The sequence below is a fragment of the Dasypus novemcinctus genome, chromosome 12 (assembly GCF_030445035.2).
Source record: "Dasypus novemcinctus isolate mDasNov1 chromosome 12, mDasNov1.1.hap2, whole genome shotgun sequence".
Classification (NCBI taxonomy): domain Eukaryota; kingdom Metazoa; phylum Chordata; class Mammalia; order Cingulata; family Dasypodidae; genus Dasypus; species Dasypus novemcinctus.
In genome coordinates this window covers 16571715-16595769 of record NC_080684.1, presented here as the reverse complement: position 1 = coordinate 16595769, position 24055 = coordinate 16571715, and the positions used below count along the sequence as shown (strand labels likewise).

The following is a 24055-nucleotide window of genomic DNA, read 5'->3' as shown; positions in this document are numbered from 1 at the left end:
TCTGTTTGCTGTGCGCTGGTTTTTTTTTTTTTAGGAGGCACCAGGAACCAAACCTGGGACCTTCCATGAGGGAGGCAGGAGCCTAATGACTTGAGCCACCTCTACTCCCTGCTTTGTTGTGTAGCTCATTAGGTTTTCCTTCATGTGTCTCTTGTTGTGTCATCTTGTTGCATCAGTTTGCCATGTCAGCTCATTGTCTTTAGGAGGTACAAGGAACTGAACCCAGACCTCCCATGTGGTAAGCAGGAGCTCAATCACTTGAGCCATATCTGCTTCCCTCACCTATTCAGGTTTAAGGTTAACTCCTTCCCATAGAGAGCTGCCATACTTCACTGTGCAAAGTTTATTTTATTATTTGGTAACATTATACTGACAATGTAAATGCAATTTGCTATGTAGAAAAAAAATGATTCAAGAGGAAAAATCTTACCTTGTCTAATTTGCCTTTGTAAAGGTAATTGTTTAATTCACTTTTTAAAAAGATTTATTTATTTCTTCCTTCTCCCCTCATTGTTTGTGCTCACTGTCTGCCCTCTGTTCATTGTGTGCCCATCTTATTTTTCTTTAAGGAGGCACTGGGAGCAAACCTGGGAACTCCCATGCGAGAAGGAGGCACCCAATGGCTTGAGCCATCTCTGCTCCCCATTTTGTTTTTAACAAGCATTTGTAATTGAAATAAAGTGCTTATATATGTGTTGAAGTATCGCAGTACAAGATGCTTCTAGCCCTGGCACAAAGTCATAAAATTATTTTGTGAAGATTGGTGGTTGTATTAAACAGTATATAAGATTTTAAAACTTATACTGGGGCATATTACTTGGTAAACACAGTCCATTGCTTCAGGGAATCTATACAGCTTTACCATGGTTACAAGTCCCTGATAATCTGGTTTTCTGCCAGCTGACCTCATTTCTTGCCACTCTTCTCCCAATTCATACTAATCTTACTATTCCTTGGATACATCAAGACCATTACTGTCTCAGGGCTTTTGTATTTGCTGTCTTCTACTTGAAATATATACCTTTGTATATTTCCGTGACATTTCCTCTCTTGATTCAGGTTTCTGCTGAAATAGCACCTTTTCCTATTCTTCACCTCCTCCCATCACTTCTATTTCCTTATCCTTTAACTTTCTTCATATTCCCTGACTAATTTGTTGCTTGCCAGTCTCCAACTGTAATGTAAGCTCCACAGGACAGGAATTTTATTTTATTCAGTGCTCTATCTGTAGTGGCTGGAGCATAGTAGGTATTCAATTCCATAAATGAATGAATAAATGTTGTGAACAGTGTGGTTTTTCCTAAATTTAGTTTTGGGACTTATAGAACAGTAAAGTGAGTAAAATTTGAAAAACCATCCCTGGAAAATACCTGCACTGTTAAAAATTGGATATGAATATAAAACTGTTAGCAAGATATCCCACTCTAAATGATCTTACCTACACTGGTTACTTCCTTGCAATTTTTCTAAGAGGTATCAGGAATTAAGGAATTTGCTGAAATACTAGTTTAGGGGTCCTCAAACATTTTATTACTGGAGCTCTTTATCATATGATTTAAAAGTCTTTGCCTATTAGCCTTCTCGTTTGATATCTTATAGTTTCTTTGCACTGTTTTTGTATATGTCCCGTAATTTTCCAAAATATACTATCTCGTAGTTACTTTACTCCTCTTATACACATTTATAATTTTCTAGAATATACTTAATGTACCATAATTCTTTAATTATCTTCATGACTGCCTGAACTTCGGTAGAACCTCTAGGAGTTTAGATACTACTTTGGTGAATACTTGCCTCATTGCATACATTTAAGATTTTTTTTTCTTTTATAGACAGTTCAAGAAGAAGAAAGAGAGATTTACAGACAGCTGCTACAGATGGTCACAGGGAAACAGTTTACTGTAGCCAAACCCACCACACATTTTCCTTTACACCTGTGAGTCACAGAAACATACTTAAAGTGAATTTATTTCTACAATTTGTTATTTGATATTGACCTGATATTCTTTTCTTGCTAGGTCTCGATGTCTTAGTTCCAATAAGAATACTTTGAAAGACCCACTGTTTAAAAGTGGAAACTGTTGTGCAGCTCAGCTCATTGGCTCTGATACTTCATCATCTGGATCAGCCAGCATTTTAACTACCCAGGAACAACTGTCCCACAGTATATATCCCTTGTCATCTTATACCCCAGATGTTGTTGCATTTGGATCCAAAGATTCTGATCCTGTCCCTCAATCCCACCATCACCACTCTCTTCCACATCAACCAGATAACCTGCCAGCTTCAAATACACAATCTGAAGGTAAAAATTGCATCGTATAAATACATTTTTAATCATAATAGCCATTTAACTTTATATTGACCCTATGTGAAATTCAGGTAAGATTGTAATATATGTATAAGTTAATTGACGTACAAAATACCTTAGGTACATATAATTCAGCTGACCATACCACGAGTAAACTAAACCTATAAATAACTTCTTTCTAACATGAGATACCGATGATCTATTTTATTTTAAATATTTACTTCCTGTGCACATTCTCAGTCAAAGTACATTCAGACCAATTGCTTCAGCACTTTCTCTGTTTCTAATACTGTACAATGAAAATTACATACTTTAAAGTTCTGGGAGATTCAAAATATCAAATAAGTATTTAATAAGTATTTGCAGTACTTAATGAAACCTGTAGTGTGTATATTTTAGAATGGTTGTCAGCAAGCTTTGGAAACAAGAGTTTTTTATCCTACTTTCAGCTAGCCAAAATATTCAGTCTCTAAGCATTCTAGTTAATTAAGGTTTTTCTGTGCTAGGTTTCTTTGATTCCTTAGTTTCCTCCTTCTTTATGTATATATTTATGGTATACATTTAGATATTTAACTTAATACAAGTTTTAGATTAAGTCATTAGACATTAGTGGTCTTTTTTTTTTTTTTTTAAATCTGTTCCTCACTTTCTGAAAATTCTCATTTTCTCATTCAGGGGTAAAATTTTTGGAATTATTATAAAGCTACACATATCCATGAAAATAGGTATTAATTTTGTGAGGTGATTTACCAAGAATTATCACTTAAAAAAAATAAGCCCCCAACAGACCTTTTAATCCCAGAAATATATCTTGTGTGGCAGATGCTTACATTTACAACTAAACTAGAACAAATATACTAGGTTGCACTGTTTACTTTACTTGTACCATTTAGTAAGTACTCTAAATGAGTTTATAATTATAACTCTTTAGAAGGACATGGTTCCTGCCTTTTAGGAGTATTCAACACAGAAAATAAATGATAGAATGATAAAAAGTATACTTTTTAGACTCCATTGAGTATCCTGTATTACTGTTTCTCTTTTCTCTCTTCTCCCTCCCTTGCTTTCTTCCTTCTTTCTCCCTTTCTGTGGTATGTTCTTTTCCCTGGGAAGAGAAAGGGCAATCACAGGGGATAAGTGCCACCCAGGGATAGATGCTGAAAGACAAATATGCTTGTATTTCAAAGTGACTGTCTTATTTGTAAGTCATGCTCCTCACCAAGATCTGTATCTTATCTCAGTGAAAATGGATCCACCTCTCTTTCTGTTCCATCTTTGTCCTTATGCTATGTTAGTTTGTGGAAATAAAACATAATTACTATGGGAGTTTAAAACACAGACATCTAGAAAGTATAACTTTGTGGAATTTTATTAATAATAAATGCTCTTGTGTTTTTTTTTAGGATCAGACTCTGTCATTTTACTCAAAGTAAAAGATTCTCAGACTCCAACTCTCAGGTAAACTTTGGAATAATTTCGTTGTTAACTTATTGTTTTCCCTCTCTCTATTTACAGTTTCTTCACCAAAAGTAACATAAAAAGTAAAATTGCCTCAACTCAAACTGCTCACATATGTCATTGAAACTATTTTCATGACTTTCTAATTGGTCTTCCTCTAGTCTCTTATTTTGTGCTTTATTCCATCTTCTACCATATTCTCTAATCCAGTCTTCTAACTTGTTCCTTTTTTTTTTTTAGTAAGCATATAATTCATCCAAAATATGCAGTCCCTGGTATTGGGATAATCATACAGTTGTGCATTTATCACTTGAATCATTATTAGAGCATTATCATTATTTCAACAACAACAATAATATTAAACAAAAGACAGACAAACAGGAAAATTCTTCACCTCTCAATCTCTTCATGTTTCCCCTGCTGTATATAGTTGCTATTTCTGGCTATTCTTGCACAATTATTTATTTATTAGGCAATTTTATAGGGATATATTCGCATACTGTCTGATCTATCCAGAGTGTATAATCAGTCACTTTTAGTATAATTACAGTTGTGCATTCATCACCACAAAAAAATTTAAAACAATTTTATTACTCCAAAAATTCCACACCCTTTAGAATGCCTTCCCAGACCTATGTAACCGCTAATCTAATTTTATATTTATAAATTGATTTATGTTTACATTTTATATCAGTGGACTCGTGCAATATGTTACACAATATATTTGGTTCATAGTAGTGCAATCATATAGTTTTTGTCCTTTTGCGTCTGGCTTACTTCACTCAACATAATGTCCTCAGGTTCATCCACGTTGTCATATGCTTTACAAATGCATTTGTCCTTACAGCTGTGTAATATTCCATCCCGTGTATACACCAACATTTGTTTATTCATTTATTGGTTGATGAACACCTGGGTGGTTTCATCTTTTGGCAATCATTAAAAATGCCTCTATGAACATTAGTGTGCAGGAATCTGTTGTGTCACTTGTTTCAGTTCTTCCGGGTATATACCCAGTAATGGTATTTCAGGGTCATGTGGCAAATCTATACTCAGCTTCTTTAGGAGCTGTCAAATAGTCCTCCACAGTGACTGTACAATTCTACATTCACACCAACAATGAGTAAGTGTTCTATCTCTCCACATTCTCTCCAACACTTGTAGTTCTTTGTCTTTTTTAAAGTGGCCATTCAGATAGGTGTGAAATGATATCTCATTGTAGCTTAGATTTGCATTTCCCTAATCAGTTATGTTGAACATTTGGACAAATGTCTGTTCAAGTCTTTTGCCCATTTTTTTAATGAGGTCATTTGTCTTTTTATTGTTGAGTTTTAACATCTCTTTATATGTCATTGATAGTAAACACTTATCAGATATGTGATTTCCAAATATTTTCTCCCATTGAGTTGGCTGCCTCTTCACCCTTTTTTTTTTTCCTCTCCCCTTCCCACCCCCACCCCCCCAGTTGTCTGCTCTCTGTGTCCATTTGCTGTGTGTTCTTCTATGATTGCTTCTTTCCTTATCAGCGGTACTGGGAATCTGTGTTTCTTTTTGTTGCATCATCTTGCTGTGTCAGCTCTCTGTGTGTGCGCCGCCATTCCTGGGCAGGCTGCACTTTCTTTCTCACTGGGCAGCTCTCCTTACAGGGTGCACTCCTTGCGCGTGGGACTCCCCTACACAGGGGACACCCCTGCGTGGCACGGCTCTCCTTGCGTGTATCAGCACTGCACATGGGCCAGCTCCACACGGGTCAGGGAGACCCGGGGTTTGAACCCGGAACCTCCCATGTGGTAGGCAGATACCCTATCCATTGGACCAAGTCTGCTTCCCCTCTTCACCCTTTTCACAATATCCTGGGAGGTGCAAAAGTGTTTAATTTCTAGGAGATCCCATTTATCTTTATTTTCTTTTGTTGCACATGCTTTGAGTGTAAGGTCCAAGAAACAGCCACCTACCACTAGGTCTTTAAGATGTTTCCCTACATTTTCTTCTAGTAGTTTTATGGTCCTGGCTTTTATATTTAGGTCTTGATCTATTTTGAGTTGATTCTTGTATAGGAAGTGAGATAGGGGTCTTCTTTCACTCTTTCAGTTGGAGATATCCAGTTCTCCCAGCACCATTTGTTGAAGGAACTGTTTTGTCCCAGTAAAGTGCACTTGGTACAGTTGTCAAAACCCAGTTAGCTGTAGAGGTGCAAGTTTATTGCTGGACTCACAATTCTATTACACTGATTGATGTGTCTATCTTTATGCCAGTACTATGCTCTTTTGACCACTGTAGCTTTGTAATATGTTTCAAGGTCAGGCAGTGAAATTCCTCCCACATAACTCTTCTTTTTTAGAATGCTTTTGGCTATTCGGGTATACTTTCCCTTCCAAATGAATTTGGTAATTGCATTTTCTAATTCTGTAAAGCAGGCTATTAGAATTTTTATTGATATTGCATTGATATTGATATAAATCAGTTCAGGTAGAAAACATATTCATGATATTTTAGCCCTCTAATCCATAAACACTGAATGTCTTAGCATTTGTTTAGGTCTTCTTTGATTTCTTTTAGCATTGTTTTATAGTTTTCTGCATATAGGTCCTGTGCTTCTTTTGTTAAATTGATTCCTAGGTATCTGAGTCCTTTTGTTGCTATTGTAAATGGAATTTTCCCTGATTTCCTCCTCAGATTGTTCAGTACTAGTATACAGAAATAATACTGATTTTTGCATGTTGCTCTTGTACCCTGCCACTTTGCTGAACTTATTTATTAAAGTAGCTTTGTTGTAGATGTTTCTGAATTGTCTAAGTATAGGATCATGTCATCTACAAGTAGTAAGAATTTTATTTCCTATTTTCCTGTTTGAATGCCTTTAATTTTTTCTACTTGTCTAATTTCTGTAGCTAGAAGTTCTAGTACAATGTTGAATAATGTTGATGACAGTGGGCATCCTTGTCTTGTTCCTGATCTTAGTGGGAAAGCTTTCAACCTTTCCCCATTGAGTATGATGTGAATTTTTCATATATGCTTTTTATCATATTGAGGAATTTTCCTCTATTCCTATTTTTCAGAGTGTTTTTATCAAGAAAGAATGTTGGATTTTGTCATGCTTTTTCTCCATCAATTGAGAGGATCACGTGGTTTTTTTCCTTCAATTTGTTAATATGGTGCATTATGTTGATTGATTTTCTTATGTTGAACTAGGCTTCCATACCAGGAATAAATCCCACTTGATCATGATGTTAAGTCTTTTGATATGCTGTTGGATTCGATTTGCAAGTATTTTGTTTAGAATTTTTGCATCTGTAGTCATCAGAGAGATTGGTCTGTAATTTTCTTTTCTTGTGTGTTTCTTTGGTTTTGGTGTTAGGGTCATGTTGGCTTATAAAATGTGTTGGGTCATTTTCCCTCCTCTTAAAATTTTTTGTAAGACTTTAGGATTGACGTTAATTCTTTTTGAAATCTTTGATAGAATTCATCTCTGATGCCATCAGGTCCTGGACTTTTCTTTGTTGGGAGATTTTTGAGGATGGATTCAATCTTCTTAAATGTTATTGGTTTGTTATGTTCTTGTATTTCTTGTACCATTGGTGTAAGTTATGCATTTCTAGGAGTTTGTGCATTTCATCTAGGTTGTCTAGTTGTTGGCATCCAGTTTCTCATAATATGCTTTTATGATCCTTTTTATTTTTGTGGGGTCAGTTGTAACTTCCCTCTTTCATTTCTGATTTTATTTGCATCTTTTCTCTTTTTTTCTTTGTTAGTCTAGCTAGCAGTTTGTCAATTTTATTGACCTTCTCAAAGAACCAGCTTTTGGTTTTTTTGATTTTCTCTTCTGTTTTGTTTTGTTTTGTTTTTTCTTCAATTTCATTTATTTCTGTTCTAATCTTTGTTATTTCTTTCCTTCTGCTTGCTTTGGGATTGGTTTGCTGTTTTTCTAGTTTCTCAGTCGTTCAGTTAGAGCTTTGATTTTAATTTTTTCTGCTTTTTTAATACAGGTGTTTAGGACAATAAATTTCCCTCTCCAGATTTGCTTTTGTTGTATCCCCTAAGTTTCGATAAGTTGTGTTCTCATTTTTATTTGTCTCAATATATTTGCTGATTTCACTTGCACTTTCTTCTTTGACCCACTTATTATTTAAGAGTGTGTTGTTTAGCCGCCACACATTTGTGAATGTATCTGTTTCTTGTCTGTTATTGATTTCCAGTTTCATTCCATTATGATCTGAAAGGTGCTTTGTATAATTTCAGTCTTTTTATATTTATTGAGAGCAGCATCGTGACCCTAACATGTGTGCTCTATCCTGGAGAAAGAATCATGGGCACTTGAGAAGAATGTATAACCTGCTGAGTTTAGATGCAACATTCTGTATGTGTCTGTTAGATCTAACTCATTTAACATATTGTTCACATTCTGTTTCCTTGTTGATCTTCTATTTGTTCTATCTAATTATGTATATGGTGTGCTGAAGTCTTCAACAATAACTGTAGAGATGTCTATTTCTCTCTTCAGTTTTGCCTCATGTATTTTGGGGCACCCTGGTTAGGTGCATAAATATTTCTGACTTCCTGATGGAGTGTCCCTTTGATTAATATATAATGGCCGCCTGTATCTCTTACAACTTTTATGCATTTGAAGTCTGTTTTGTCTGATATTATTATAGCTACTCCTCTCTTTTGGTTACTGTTTGCATAGAGGTTCTTTTTCCAACCTTTCACTGTTAGCCTTTTTTTTATCCCTAGGTCTAGGGAGCATATGGATGGCTCATGGTGTGTTTTTTTTGCTTTTTAAAAATTTATTTAGTTTTAATGCATGCATAAAAAAACACATATTATATAAAGTAATATATTAATTCCAAAGCATTGCTGTCATGAAACTCTCACATTTATTCTAACTTCTCAAATGCAGGTCCAACATCCGTGCTTTAATTATAATGAAAAACAACTTTTGGAATTTCTTGACAGTTTACCAAAACATACCATCTTCACTTCCATCTGAGGCTATTTTTTTCTCCAAGTCATAAGTACCCATTTACTTGACATTCAGACAAGCTGGTTAGTGTCTTCTTGGTGTCGTTTATCTCTTTAGCCATATTCTTTCAACTCATTGATTGGATTTTTGGAAATTTGTGTGCATCTCATTGATTAGTTGTCTCAAATCCTCTGTTTCTTCTGGGGCTTTGATATATTCCTTTTCTTGGGGTATGTCTTCCATTTTCTTAGCATGGCTCCTAATTTTTTGCTGACTTGAAGGTATCTGATTTGGATGGTGAGTTTACTCAGATGCTCAATTTCTCTCTTTCATAAAGATTTAGTGGCGGGAGACTGTGTTTCTGCTGTTCTTTGATTCTTCGTTCAAAGTGGGTCTTTGGATTGTCCCTGTTAGTTGCTCAGACTGGGCTCTGGCTTCAGTAATGGATTGCACCCACTTCCTAGGGGCTTGGACAGGTTGGCTCTCAAGGCTGGAAAAGGCTCTCATTTACTTTAATTTCCTCATGTGCACTTCCTTGGTCTGCCAGCAGATGGCCCATTTTGGCAGCCCTCTCAGTTCAGTGCTTGGTCAGAGTCTGTTTGTTGCAACATGGACTGGATCAGTGTGATATAGGTTCCTGTCTTGAGGCTAAGAACCTTATAATTCAGCCTTTTTCATAGACAGTTCTCCAGTCTTCCCTGGCAGCCTCTTCCCTTACCCCTGGTAGGAAATAATTCCATGCCTCTCTGGGTCCTCAACAATCAGTCGCACTAAGTAGAGAGGGAGATTGAGAGGGTTGGATCTCTTTATCCCAGCTCTCTATAGTCTTCTCATGCTGGTTCCCAAAGCAAACAATAGCATGGCCCCACCTGGCCTGGAATGGCTCGTGGGACACAGCTGACCAAATTCGTTGTTCAAAAGCCGAATCATCCTTAGGCTGTGTCCCTCTCTCTTGCCTTTCCTGGGGAGGTGGGTCCTTGTGTTCCCTTTGTCTATAAGTGCTGGCTCAGAGGCCTGAGTATTCAAATGTGTCTTTTTTTCCTTCTTCTTTATTTTCTTTTAGATGTTACATTAAAAAAATGAGGTCCCCATATACCCTCCATCCCCCTCATCCCATTCCTTCCACATCAACAACCTCTTTCATCATCATGGCACATTCACTGCACCTGGTGAATATATTTTAGAGCACTGCTGCACCACATGGACAGTGGTCTATATTGTAGTCTACAGTCTCCCCCAGTCCACCCAGTGGGCCATGGCAGTACACACAATGTCCAGCATCTGTCCCTGCAGCACCACCCAGGACAACTCCAAATCCTGAAATCATATCTCTTCTTCCCTCTCCCTACCCTAAGTAGCTACCGTGGCTACTTTCTCCACATCAGTGCTACAGTTTCTTCCATTACTAATCACAATAGTTCCATACCACAACACCAGTAAGTCCACTCTAATCCATACTCTATTCCTCCATCCTGTGGACCCTGGGATGGTTATGTTCAGTTCCCCTGTGGAGGAGGTTGCTGGCAGTTGCAGTTGCTGCTTTTAACTCACAGTTTTGCCTTCTCAATTATTTTCCTTTGTCTCGCTATTTTCTGGGTGGTGTCCGGCCTTCCCCAGGTGTCCTAAATCCTAGGAGGTTTTCTAGGCCATTTTTCTGCCTGTCCTCTAGCTATCTTTCTGGGAGAGAAGAGAGTCCTGTGCCTTTCTAGTCTGCCATCTTCCTAGAAGTTAAGGTACCAGGGATTGAACCCAGGACCTCATACATGGGAAGCAGGCCCTCAACCATGTTCTGAGCTCCATCTGCTTCCCCTAAGTTGTTCTTGAATTCATCTTCCATGCTGCAACCAAATAATCATTCTAAAATGCATATCCAGTTATTCCTTAAATTCCTTCAAGGGGGTGGGGCAGCTTATCAGACAGAATCAAGCCCAAACTCCTTTGTATAGTATACAAATTTCATCAACAGGTTTCATGTCCTATCATGAAGTCTTTCCTTTAGCAAATATTTATTAGTGGTTACTGTATGCCATGTGCTGTTTAGAAACTGGGGATAACAACAGTGAACAAAATGAAGTACCTGCCCTCAAGGTACATTGAGAGTCATGGGGGATAGACAATGGGCAGATAAACATATATGCTAGGTATAAGTGCATTGAGGAGTATAAGGCAGGGTAATATATAGACTGGGGTGAGGGGGCAGTATTTATATAGATTATTTGGCAGTTTGAGATTATTTATGACTCCCAAAAAGAGAATGATTATGTTTGTAAACTAATCTATTCTTCTGAGTATGATACCCTTTGAGTATATTAGATTCAGCTGAGATATCTTTGATTAAATTACCTTTTAAGGTTAGGGCTTTACTTCGACTGTGTCAGTGGGGCATTACTCAGGTTGAGTCCCCACCCACTTGGTGGGCTGATATAAACAGACACTCAAGAAGATATACCAAGAGAGAGATCCCTGTCATGATTGATCCTGGGGCCCCTAGGAGAATTGGACCATTTGCCTGATAGTTTACAGCCGACCTTGGGAAGACAGCCGAGATTGATGTAGGAGGCCCAGAGAGGCGAGCACTAACCAGGAGAGAGAGAGGCCTGGAGGCCTGGAGGGAAATGAGAGACCAGGTCGAGGTCCGCGGCCATCTTGCTTCAACATGTGGCAACTCACTTTCGTGAGAGAACAGCCTTGAGTTGGATTCTTAATTGCCTTGTAACTGTAAGGTTTTACCCCAAACAAATACCCTTTATAAAAGCCAACATATTTCTGGTATTTTACATCAGCACCCCTTTGGCAGACTAATACAGGGTATTTAGAGCAAGTTCCTTAAAAGGTAATGTTTAAACAGAGACACGATGGAAGAGAAAACTATGGAAATATGAGACTCTTTGATGATTTTGATATGCTAGACTGCTTTCAGTTTTGTAAATATGATACTCACTTTCTTGCCTTTACATTCAATGTTCCTTCTGCCTTGAATATCCTGGAATGCCTTCCCACCTCAGTTTATCCATCTGGAGTAATCTCTTTCTTATCCTTTAAGTCTCAGTACAAATATGATCTTCTATATGAAACCTTCCTTTACTTCTCTGGGTGGTATCAAGTGCTTCTTTGTAATCCAATCAATTACTAAGATTGCTATGTCTTTGCTATATATGACTTTGGCAATTCAGTTGCTAGAAAGTAATCAGTTTTCCATTGGGAAGCTTATGGATAATAAAATGTTCTTTCTCTTCTCAGTTACCCCACTTCTTTGAAGTTGTTCCCCTATACTAAGCTTTAGACTTTAAGAAAAAATGCTCTATAAATGTTTATAGTTTCTTAGGGAGACTTTACAGTTTGGATTCTTCATTCTTTATATATTTTTTGGAGTCAGACCTTAGTTCTGATCTTGACTATTCTGGAATTCATGTATCTTTGGACAAGTTACCCTTCTGAACCTCTTCCCTTATCTATAGAATGCCAATATTAATACCTTACTATTGCACTGTTGTGAAAATTAATTGACAGGTAAAGGACTTATAAAAGCTTTTCTTCACATGTAGTGCACAAAAGAAGGTATGTTTTCTTGGGAAGAAGTTGATTTCAAGTAAAGAGTCTTCTCATTTACTTAATGATTGTTTGCAAAGTCTGTCTTTCCTTTATGAAGGATTTTTCCCGGTGATCGGAGAATGAGATGGAAGGAGAAATGGTCTGTTGGGTTAAGGCTGATAGGATGGTGCTCTTTGTTTAAGTTGGAGCCTATTTTCCTAAGGCTTGGTTGATTGGCTGTCTAGTCTTAATCTTCCACCATTGCCTTTTTAAAATTATTTTATTTTACTTTGAAAGAGCATTAGATTACATAAACATTACATTGAAAACAGAGAGGGTTTCCCATGTACCCCACCCCATCCTTTTCCCCATTAACATCTTTCATTAGTGGGGTACATTTGTTACAATTGATAAACACATTTTAAAGCATTGCTACTAACCGTGGTCTATAGTTTACATTATCATCTACACTTCGCACCGCACAGATGAAATGTATAATAGCCTGTATCTATCATTGCAGTGTCATTGCAGGACAATTCCAGTATCAAAAAAAATGCCACCACTGCTTCTTAATTAAGTTCCATCAGTGAAAACCCTCCCATATTTCCCAGAACATGGCATGCAATTTCATCTCTGTGCTTTGTACATTCTGGTCCTCCTGCCTGGGATTACTTTATCAACGCTTAATTTGCTTTTCAAAACCTAATACAGGTGCTATTTTTTCTCAGAAGCTTTCTCTGACTTCTCTAGATTACTTTAGTTCTTTCCTCTAGCATGTCTGTCCCTGTACTGTATTCATTATTCATACCATTACACTTATCACCCAGTACCAATTGTAGTGCCCAATATGCGATGGGTGCATAGTAAATGAATCTTCTAACAATGAATTAATTTCTTAGAGAACCCAAAATGCTTCCTTGAATAGTCCAAGCATTCATCTTCTCCCATTTGGTTTAATGCCTTGGTCTACTGAAAGGCACTGTACAGTAGTAGAAAGAACATATAAACAGATTTAGTCTTTGAAATTGGGCAGACATAGTTTCTAATCCTGGGTCTTCTAAGACTTCTGAATATGCTTCTGAATATCAGTTTCCTTTCTGTACAGTCTGAGTCATAATTCCTTATTACATTTAATACTAAGGTTTAAGTAATGTGGAGATTATCATGAGGTTTACTACATAAAATACCTAGAGCAAATTTTACATGTTGAGTACCAGGTAGGTGCTTAATAAATAGTTATAGTTATTATTATGATGATATTCCTCCATTATATGAGAATTAATGCATAATCTCATTGGAAAAGCAAGTTTCCCCTGTATTTTGCTTTCCCAAGCCAGCAGATAACTTGATTCATTGTAGAGAAGTACATGAATATTGTAGGCACTTTTCTAGGTGCAGAGGATACAGCAGTAAAGAAAAGAGACAAAAATCCCTATCTCATTAAGTTTATATTCTGCAGAAAAATTTGAATAACATGATCCATAACTTTGAAATCCTGGGTAATTCTTATTACATCTTTTTATTGTGTAATAAAATGTGTTCTCATGTTCATTTGTTTTTAGTATCACATACTAAATAGTCTTCACAGTGCTGTTGGTGACTTCTGCCTTGTTACATCATTTATCCACTGCTCCAGAGGGATAGGCCATTCCTTATGTGTTCCACTCATTAATCTCATTGACAATGGGTAGATATAGAACAACATTTGCATTGTTAAATCTCAGCAAAAGGATGATTGGTAACACTAATTCTGAAAAGTTAGGCTAAAAAGCAAGATATCTTCTGAACTCTGATTCCTGCACTTAGTGAGATTTAAGATACAAAAGGGACTGTAGTAACCATATTTTACAAATCCAGAATTAGGGCCCATAGAAGTGAAATGACTTGCTCAAGGTCACAGAGCTAATTGGGACAGCCCTGAAAGACCCAGGTCTCTTCACTTCCATTTGATGCTTTATCTCTTCTGTGTATCTAAAAGTTTTCTTTGGAAAAGCGTTCACTCTTCCATTTGTTTCCAAGAAAAATCCCTCAGTTGGGGTTGGTAAGGATGTTTGAGAAGAACAAGAGGCTCTAAGACAATTAACATGCCTAACTCTCTGGGGTAGGCATTATTCACTTGGGTTGTCAGCAAGAGTCCTGTAGAGTAGAATTGGCTTCTCAGGAATGGGAGTTAAGTTGCTCATTCTCTACTTTGGTTCATTGGCTCATTAGTTGTTTGATCAGGACTATCCTGTGGGTAGGAATTTTCAGTATCTACTATAATTTGGATGAATACATTTTGATTCAAGGAGACTGACTAGGAAAAGTTCAAGAACCCATAAGATTTAATTAAATATTTAATAACTCTATCTGAACCATTTGGGTAATACTCTAGCTTACTATATTACCTTGAGATGTGATATGCTTTTTCAGATATTTTTCGTTTCTCATACAAGTAGAGAGCTATGCTAAATTTAATTTCTCTGCTGAACTTTGAAATGGTTGCTTTTTTGGTGAAAATATTTGTATTATGTCTGCTGCTCATTTGTCACATTTTTCTTTTCCTACCTGTAGTCCTACTTTTTTCCAGGCAGAGCTATGGATCAAAGAATTGTAAGTTATTTTTTGGTATCATTTTTCCTTCTTGATCACTTTATTTTCACTTAGAAGAAATCAAACACCAATCACTTGCTGATTTTTCATCAGTAAGAATTGCCTATTTATGCTTTAACTTGTTGGGTATTTAAAATTCTTTTGGACCTTTGTATGGTCAGATTTAATTAATTCTATAACAATTGTTGAACCCAAATTGAATTGGAAAAATACTTCAAAGTTAGCTATGCCTTAATTATTGCATTAGTAAAACTAATTCATTGAATAATTCATATTTCTGGAGTTTGTAAAATCACTGAAAACTTTAGTCTCCAAGTTTCAAAACTGACCTTGAGTTATCTAGACTCTCTGTGTTGAATTTTTAAAAAATAAACCTATATTTCTTCTTTTGGATCATGACTACAGTATTTGAATTAAAACCTCAGTGGTATTTTCTCTTGTAACTTTGGGTTTTGTTTCCATTTTTGGATTTCCAGAGTGGAACGTCCTTTTCTCCATAATCTTAGAATGATTTTCAAAGAAGATCCATATGATTATAAATACCCTTGGAATTCATTTGTTCACATTTAACAGTTAACTAATATTTTTTATCATTTCAGTAAAATTTGTAGGATAATTTCAATAACACCATGTGGTTTTACTCTTATGTCTTAAAATATAAATGGGATAAATTAGTGTAAGAATTTTAGACTTTATGTTGGTTTTATGTTTGATGTTCACTTTGCATCAACAGCATTCTTGATATTAGGAGTTTGGTCTACACGTGTGTCACTTTCTTTTTCATTTCTTAGGACTAGCGTTTATGACTCTCGAGCACGGGAGAGATTGCGCCAGATTGAAGAGCAGAAAGCACTGGCATTACAGCTTCAAAGCCAGGTAAAAAATTGAGATAAGAATAAAATAGCACAGATTGAAACTTTTTCGTAAGATTGTCTGGATTTGGGATCAAAGCTGTTGTGTAGTTACAGCATTGGATATGTGATATATTTTCTTGGTCTAGCTAGTCAGTACTACTCAGAGTACATAAGGCAAGTAGATTCCTTCATCCCCGTAATTCTGAAGTTCTGTCTTTCAGAGATTGCAAGAACAGGAGCATTCAGTACATGATTCAGTAGAATTACATCTTCGTGTACCTCTTGAAAAGGAGATCCCAGTCACAGTTAACCAAGAAACAGAAAAAAAGAGTCATAAATTAACCAATAGTGAAGATGAATTTCCTGAAATTACAGAGGTAAATTATATACTATAAATTCCTAGACTAATAAGAAATAAATTACTACATTAGAAAGAATGCTTTGGAGAAATTTCAAACAAAAGCAATAAAACACCTGATATTTAAATTTTATTGTGTATTCCTGCTTTCATTTGTATTATATACTGTTCTTGACTGTATTTTCAAAGGATTATTGAGAATCTGAAAAAATTATGGGTAGCTTTTAGTTATTTTGGTGAAAAAGCTTTAATAAATTTGCATTTCATGTCTTTTTTTCCTTCATTTTTTAAAACTTTTTATTTCAAAATAACTTCAGACTTACAGGAAAGTTTCAAAAGTGATACAGGCAATATAGAGAACTGCAGTTTTCCATCTATACAGATAACCAAATTTCCCAACTTATAACATTTGCCACATTTGTTGTCTTCCTCCCTTCCTTCCTTTCCATTTGATAGCAAAAGGTTATTTCAGACTAGGAATAACATGAAAAGGGCCTAAATGTGCTAAAAAAGAGAAGGAAAGATAAGATGGGATGGAAGGAAGTAATTAGATTACTAGGAAGGAATAGAAACCAAAATATTAGTCATAAATAAACAGTTGATTGGTGATAAATATAGTTTGTGGATGGTATAGGGCTTGGTGAGAAATCTTGTTTGTCTACAGCCATATTTTTTTTGAACTCTTAATACCTTTTGGTTCCCTAGGAAATGGAGAAAGAAATAAAGAATGTATTTCGTAATGGGAACCAGGATGAAGTTCTCAGTGAAGCATTCCGCTTAACTATTACACGCAAAGATATTCAAACGCTAAATCATCTGAACTGGCTCAATGATGAGGTAATCTTGTACCCACTTTTGTATGCAAATAGTAAGTAAGTGGAAACTAAATCTAGGCATTAGCATGATGTTTCTCATAGAGTGATTTTTGGGTGACCTCAGCAGAATCACCTGTGTCACAGGCCTCTCCATTCTCCTGAATAAGTATTAAGACAGTGTGGTGGAGATAATGCATTTTTGACAAACATCGCAGGTGATTTTTATGTACTTAAAAGTCTGAGAATCACTGAATTTACCTTTTCTTATGTTAAAGATTTGGATAGCAAAGGGAAGAAAACATTCATGCCCTGATATTCTCAGTTTTTCTAAGGTCCTGCCTGGCAGTTCACATCTTCTGAGCACATAAATTTACTAGTTGATCATGTTACAGCATGAAGGAATACTTTGGAGGTTCTGTATAGGAATCCATTTCTACCTCTACTTGTTCTAGGTCTTTTAAGTTTTGAGTGATAAGCTTTCTAAAATACCTTCTGTAGATACCTGATTTTTTAAAAACTGACTTTGAAAAAGTTGAATTATTATTAAATATTGGATATATTGGGGGAAAAGAAATTGTCCCTCTCCACTCCCACTTAAATTATTTTCATTTCTTTTTTAAAGATTATTTATTTATTTATTTCTCCACCCCCTCCCCCCCAGTTGTCTGTTCTCTGTGTCTATTTGCTGAATCTTGTTTCTTTGTCCACTTCTGTTGTTGTCAGCGGCACAGAAATCTTTGTTTCTTTTTGTTGCATCGTCTTGTGTCAGCTCTCCATGTGGCACCATTCATGGGCAGGCTGCACTTTCTTTAGCGCTGGGCAGCTCTTCTTACCAGGTGCACTCCTTGCATGTGGGGCTCCCCTACGCGGGGGACACTTCTGCGTGGCACGGCACTCCTTGCGCGCATCAGCACTGCGAATGGGTCAGCTCCACGGGGGTCAAGAAGGCCCGGGGTTTGAACTGTGGACCTCCCATGTGGTAGACAGATGCCCTAACTACTGGGCCAAGTCCGTTTCCCAGATTATTTTCTTAAGTATACTAATTACACTAATCTGATCTGTCCTCTTCCTAAACACATAGGAACCTATTTTATTTCAAAAAGATATTTTCACAGTAAAAGAAGAGACCTCGGTTGGTATCTTTTCCTAAGTATGTCCTTTCCTGGTTACTAGGAGCAACCCTGTATGATCTTCTTGTTATACTCAGCCTTTACAGCTGTGGAAGATTTTTAGGTGCTTGGTATAGTAAATACTAGATAGTAGGTACACATATCCTGTTTGCATATAATTAGGACCTCCCAAATAATAATATTGGCTATGACTGTTAGTATTTACCTCATGCTGTGTACTATTCTAAGTGTTTTATGTGTTCTACTCATATAATCATCACCACCACCCTTGGAGGTAAATACTACAATTTTACAACTGCATTTTATAGATGAAGAAACAAAGCATAGAAAGACTGAGACTTGCAAGGTCACGTAGCTAGTAAGTAACAGAGCTGGGATTCAGACCCAGGTATTGGGTCTTTTTTTTTTTAGGGATTTATTTTCTTTCTTTCTTTCTCCCCACCCCCTTGTTGTTTTTCACTTGCTGAGTCTGTTTGTCATCCTTGATTCTTTAGGAGGCACCTGGAGCCAAATCTGGGACCTCCAGTGTGGAAAGGAGGTGTCTAATTGCTTGAGTCACTTTGGCTCCCTGCTTTGTTGTGTCTCTCATTCTGTTTTTCCTCCCAACATATCTTGTTGTGACAGCTCTCTACGCCTGCCCATCATGTCAGCTCATGGTCTTCTTTAGGAGGCACGGGGAACCTCTGCTTCCTGCTTTGTTGTGTCTCCCATTATGTTCTTTTCTTCTTGTGTCAGCTTGCTGTGCTTGCCCATCATGCCAGAAAGACGGGAATCTGAACCAGTGATCTCCCATGTGGTAGGCAGGAACCCAGTCGCCTGAGCCAAATCCCCTTTCCCCAGGCTTTGGGTCTTATCTATTATATCATACTGCCTCAGAATCTAAATTGGACTGTCTTAGGATTGGTGTATAAAACTTTGGGGCCATATATCTTGCCTGGCTTGCTGATTTTCTCCAGGACTAACTGGACTAGCCCTATTCTGTCTCTCATTGGCCACTTTGTAAAATAGAAGTATCAGAAGCTCATCTCTCTCTGACTAATCTCTTTGACCAAGAATGATAAAGAGGGCACAGTTAGATATTATCTTGCTTTAGGAAACACAGCGCTTGCTTCTTTGGTGATATTATTAGAACATTGGATCAAATAATAGAAAGAAAAAAAAAAAACTCTCCAAATCAAGGAAAAATAAAAATCAAGGACAATAAAAAATATCCACTGATCAGATGTTTTTGATATGGAACCATTAACCTATGGTCTCTTGCTTTTTTTGCCTACCACTGCTGAAGGGGAGGCAGTCAGTTATTCTAAATTGATTGTAGCCATGGTAAAATATGCAAAATCTTCTAGGGGGCAGCAGTGAGTAGGATATGAGTTGGGTTTTTGCTATTTGGTGTAGCAGTTAGTTACCTCAGTGAAATCCCTTACAGAGGCAGCATTTATCAGGACATATTTTCCATTCCTTAGGCCCATCAGAAGCTGGATGTTTAGCAAGAAATGTTAATGGAAATTACATTATTTAGAGGTGACAACAAGAGGAAGGAAGGATTCTTTGTTGTTCTTTTTGTTTTTTTTTTTAAGATTTTTATTATTTATTTCTCTCCCTTCCCCCAGCTGCCCAGTTGTCTGCTCACTGTGTCCATTCGCTGTGTGTTCTTCTGTGTCTGCTTCTATTCTTGTCAGTGGCACAGGAATCTGTGTCTCTTTTTGTTGCATCATCTTGCTGCATCAGCTCTCCGTGTGTGCAGCACCACTCCTGGGCAGGCTGGACTTTCTTTCATGCTGGGTGGCTCTCCTTACGGGGCGCACTCCTTGCGTGGGGCTCCCCTATGCGAGGGACACCCCTGCGTGGCACGGCACTCCTTGCGCGCATTAGCACTGCGCATTGGCCAGCTCCACACGGGTCAAGGAGGTCCTGGGTTTGAACTGCGGACCTCCCATGTGGTAGGCGGACACTCTATCCATTGAGCCAAGTCCACTTCCCAGGATTCTTTATCTATTATATCCCTACCACACCTACCCATAACTTATGTAAGGAGTGCTTGTCCTCTGAGTTCAGAATAATGTTAACCTTGAAAGGTGTCAGTTCATATGATGGTTATGAGAACTATTTTTTAAAGCATACTTTCCAAAGTACCCACAAAGACTTCTCAGGCTTTCACAGTTACTACCCTTCTGAAGCTAACATGATGGGGTATTAGTAGATATCCTTTAGTATTGATACCTATTTCAAAATACTTAACTCTTATCATTTGTGGACTTTCATTCTTTTTCTATTTTTGTTTTGAAAGAAGCTTTAGATTACATAAATCTTACATTGAAAATATAATGATTCTTCTTTTGTAACTAGTTTCTCCTCTCTTTAGCCTATTCTCCTTCCCTTGAATAGATATTTCATTAATAGTCAATTCTCTTCTTTTTAAATCTCCTGTCAATTTTATAGCATTTTTAAATGCTTTCTCCAAAGTAGATGACTGGCATATTCCTCCTTTTTAAAAATCTTTTTCTTTTATTAGAGAAGTTGTAGGTTTGCAAAAAATAGAGAGTTCCTACATACCTCCCCACGGTTTTCCCTATTATTAACACTTTGCATTAGTGTGGTATTTTTGTTACAGTTGTTGAAAGAATATTGTTAGTATACTTGTGCTATTAACTATAGTCCATAGTTTACATTAGGGTTTACTGTTTATCCAGTGTTGTTTGGTGTTGTAGAGTCCTGTGTTTTTTGTTTTTCTTTTTAACTAGAGAAGTTGGAAGATTACAGAAAAATCATGCAGAAAATAGAATTATCATATACTCCTTCCCATTATTAACACCTTGCATTAGTGTGGTATATTTGTTACAACTGATGAAAAAATATTATTATAATTGTTAACTACAGTCCATGGTTTATAATAGAGTTCTCTGTTTGTGTTATACATTCGTTTCTGTTATTTTTTAAAATATTTTTTCTAGTAACGTACAGTTAACCCAAAATTTCCCTGTTTAACCACATTCAAACATATAATTCAGTTCTGTTCATTTTATTCACATTATTATGCTACCATCACCACCATCCCTTACCAAAACTTTTCCATCAATCCAAATAGAAACTCTGTAATTTAAGTATTAACTCCTCATTTCTGCACCTTACCAAAACTTTTCCATCAATCCAAATAGAAACTCTGTAATTTAAGTATTAACTCCTCATTCCTGCACCCATCCTGTCAACAGACATATTATAGTTTCTGACTCCATGAATTTCCTTTTTTGTTATTTTCTATCAGTGAGATCGTATATTTGACCTTTTATGTCTAGCTCATTTCACGCAATGTGATATCTTCATGATTCATCCATGTTATCACATAAATCTGACTATCCTTTTTGTGGCTGAATAATATTCCATTGTATGTTCACACTACATTTTATTTATCCATTCATCTGTTGATGGACATTTGGGTTACTTCTGTCTTTTGGCCATTGTAAATAATTCCACTATAAACATAGGTGTGCAAATATCTGTTTGACTCCCTGCTTTCAGGTTTTTTCAATATAAACCTAGAAGTGGGGTTGTTGGGTCATATGTTAATTCTTCTGAGGAACAACCCAGCTATCTTCCCACCAACAGTGAAAGAGTGTTTCTGTTTCTCCATGTCCTGTCCAACACTTGTACTTTTCTATTTTTTTAATAGTAGCCATTCTAGTTAAATGATATCTTATTATGCTTTTGATTTGCATTTCTAGGGTGGCTAATGATGTTGAGGATCTTTTCAGTGCTTTTTAGCCATTTGTGTATCTTCTTTGGAGAAATGTCTATTCAAGTCTTTTTGCTCATTTTTCAGTATAAAAAAAATTTTTTTTAATTATCTTTTTTTAAAGTTAATAGATGACACAAAAAGTTACATTAAAAAACATAAGAGGTTCCCATATACCCCAGTCTACACCCCCCATCCCATCCATTTTTTTAATTGTATTTTTTTGAAGATACATAGATCACAAAAAAATATTACATTCCAAAAATATAAGAGATTCCTATATACCCCCTATCCCTCCTCACCCCACTCCTCCCACATCAACAACCTCCCCCATCATTGTGGCACACTCATTGTACTCGGTGAACACATTTTGGAGCACATTTGGATAATAGTTTACATTGTACTTTACACTCTCCCCCAGTACATTCAGTGGATTATGGCAGGATATATAATGTCCAGCATCTGTCCCTGAAATATCATTTAGGACAACTCCAAGTCCCGAAAATGCCCCATCACATCTCTTCTTCCCTCTCCCTGCACTCAGCAACTACCGTGGCCACTTTCTCCACATCAGTGCTACAATTTCTTCCATTACTAGTGATAATAGTTCCATAGTAGAATATCAGTAAGTCCACTATTATCCATATTTTATTCCTCAGGGTCCATCCTCTGGACCCTGGGATGGCCACTCTACCTCTATATCGAGAGGGGGCTTAGATTCCACATGGATGATGGATGCAGTTCCTCTGGTTGCAGTTGTAGGCACTCTTGATTACCTGGTGTGGTGGTTGACCATCTTCACCTCTCTGTTAGCTGACCTGGGTAAGTCCATTGAACCAGAGGGTAGGAGTTGCAACTCTGCTGAGGCTCAGGGCCGAGCTGGCCCATGGGCAGTCCAGAGATTCAAGTCTCTGGAGTATACACCATCTCTAGCACCAACCACAGGTTCATTAAAAATGACAAAAGAGGCATGTGTAGAAAGATCATATCTGTGTCCAACTCCATCACACTCAGCAACATAAATTCCAAAGTAGGGCCCACTGACACGGCACTGAACCCCTGAACCCCTGAACCATCTGCCATGACCATAGAAGGATGGGTCTCTGTAACCCTCAGGAGAACCAGTACCTGGGGTTGTATCTACTTTGGCTATCTCTGGGGTCCTCCTGAGGCATGCATAAGCGCAACTCCTCTGAGAACCTCCCTACTTTTCTTTTTTTAAAAGATTTATTCATTTATTTATTTCTCTCCCCTTCCCCGCCCCAGTTGTCCTCTCTGTTTGCGGCATCATCTTCTTTTGTCCGCTTCTGTTGTCAGCGGCACGGGAATCTGTGTTTCTTTTTGTTGCGTCATCTTGTTATGTCAGCTCTCCGTGTGGGCGGCGCCATTCTTAGGCAGGCTGCACTTTCTTTCGCGCTGGGCAGCTCTCCTTACGGGGTGCACTCCTTGTGCGTGGGCTCTCCTATGCAGGGGACACCCCTGCGTGGCAGGGCACTCCTTGCGTGCATCAGCACTGTGCATGGGCCAGCTCCACATGGGTCAAGGAGGCCCAGGGTTTGAACCGCGGACCTCCCATGTGGTAGACGGATGCCCTAACCACTGGGCCAAGTCCACTTGCCCTGACTCTTTTTTGAAGACTCTTAGCCATATAAATTCATTTGTCTTTGCCATTTTCCCCTTTTATTCAAGGTCAAAAAGCAGTTTTTAACACATGATCCTACATGTAGGCTGAGATATTCTGCTGGTCTGAGTTGACCTTTTTATTCAATATCTCTTTCTTGTTGCATCACCAGTTAGTGACTGGTAATAATCCCTCTGTGCCAGGAAGGCTCATCCCTGGGAGTCATGCCCCACACTGGTGGAAAGGTAATGCATTTACATGCTGAATTTGGCTTAGAGAGTGGTCACATTTGAGCAACATGGAGGCTCTGATGAGGTAACTCTTAGGCACCCTGCAGCTCTAGGCCTAGTTCATATTTCAGACACACAGGCTCATAAGCATAGTCATCGATATCCAGGGCTCATCGATGGACCATCCTTCTTCGTTGGTCTTTGTCATTGCATTTCGAGGATTGCTGCTGTTGCATTGGGGAATGTGACAGAGCTCCCCTGGGTAGGAACTCAGCACTCCCTCAGTTGTCGTTTGTACCTATAACTACTATGAAATACCAACATATATCTGAACATTTTTATGTACCCTATATACATGCCCTGGAGAACTCCCTCCCAGTCATGTGCCCCCCCCATCAGTAACATGCCACACCAGTGTTTCTCCACTGCCATAGCTGAACCTCTCTGTGATCCAAAACTTCTTCA

The 24055-nt window shown here is 37.6% G+C and overlaps 1 protein-coding gene across 6 annotated transcripts in view; it reads left to right on the top strand.

Annotated features, from left to right (window-relative positions):
- Positions 1 to 24055, top strand: part of SENP1 (SUMO specific peptidase 1) — a 93041-nt gene that overhangs the window by 34000 nt on the left and 34986 nt on the right. For all 6 annotated transcript variants that reach the window (XM_058307897.2, XM_004470399.5, XM_004470398.5 and 3 more), the window contains 7 exons: positions 1833 to 1936; positions 2019 to 2305; positions 3715 to 3769; positions 14814 to 14852; positions 15644 to 15728; positions 15928 to 16083; positions 16770 to 16901. In XM_058307897.2, coding sequence (XP_058163880.1) covers positions 1833 to 1936; positions 2019 to 2305; positions 3715 to 3769; positions 14814 to 14852; positions 15644 to 15728; positions 15928 to 16083; positions 16770 to 16901 — 858 coding nt within the window. The remainder of the gene's footprint in view (positions 1 to 1832; positions 1937 to 2018; positions 2306 to 3714; positions 3770 to 14813; positions 14853 to 15643; positions 15729 to 15927; positions 16084 to 16769; positions 16902 to 24055) is intronic.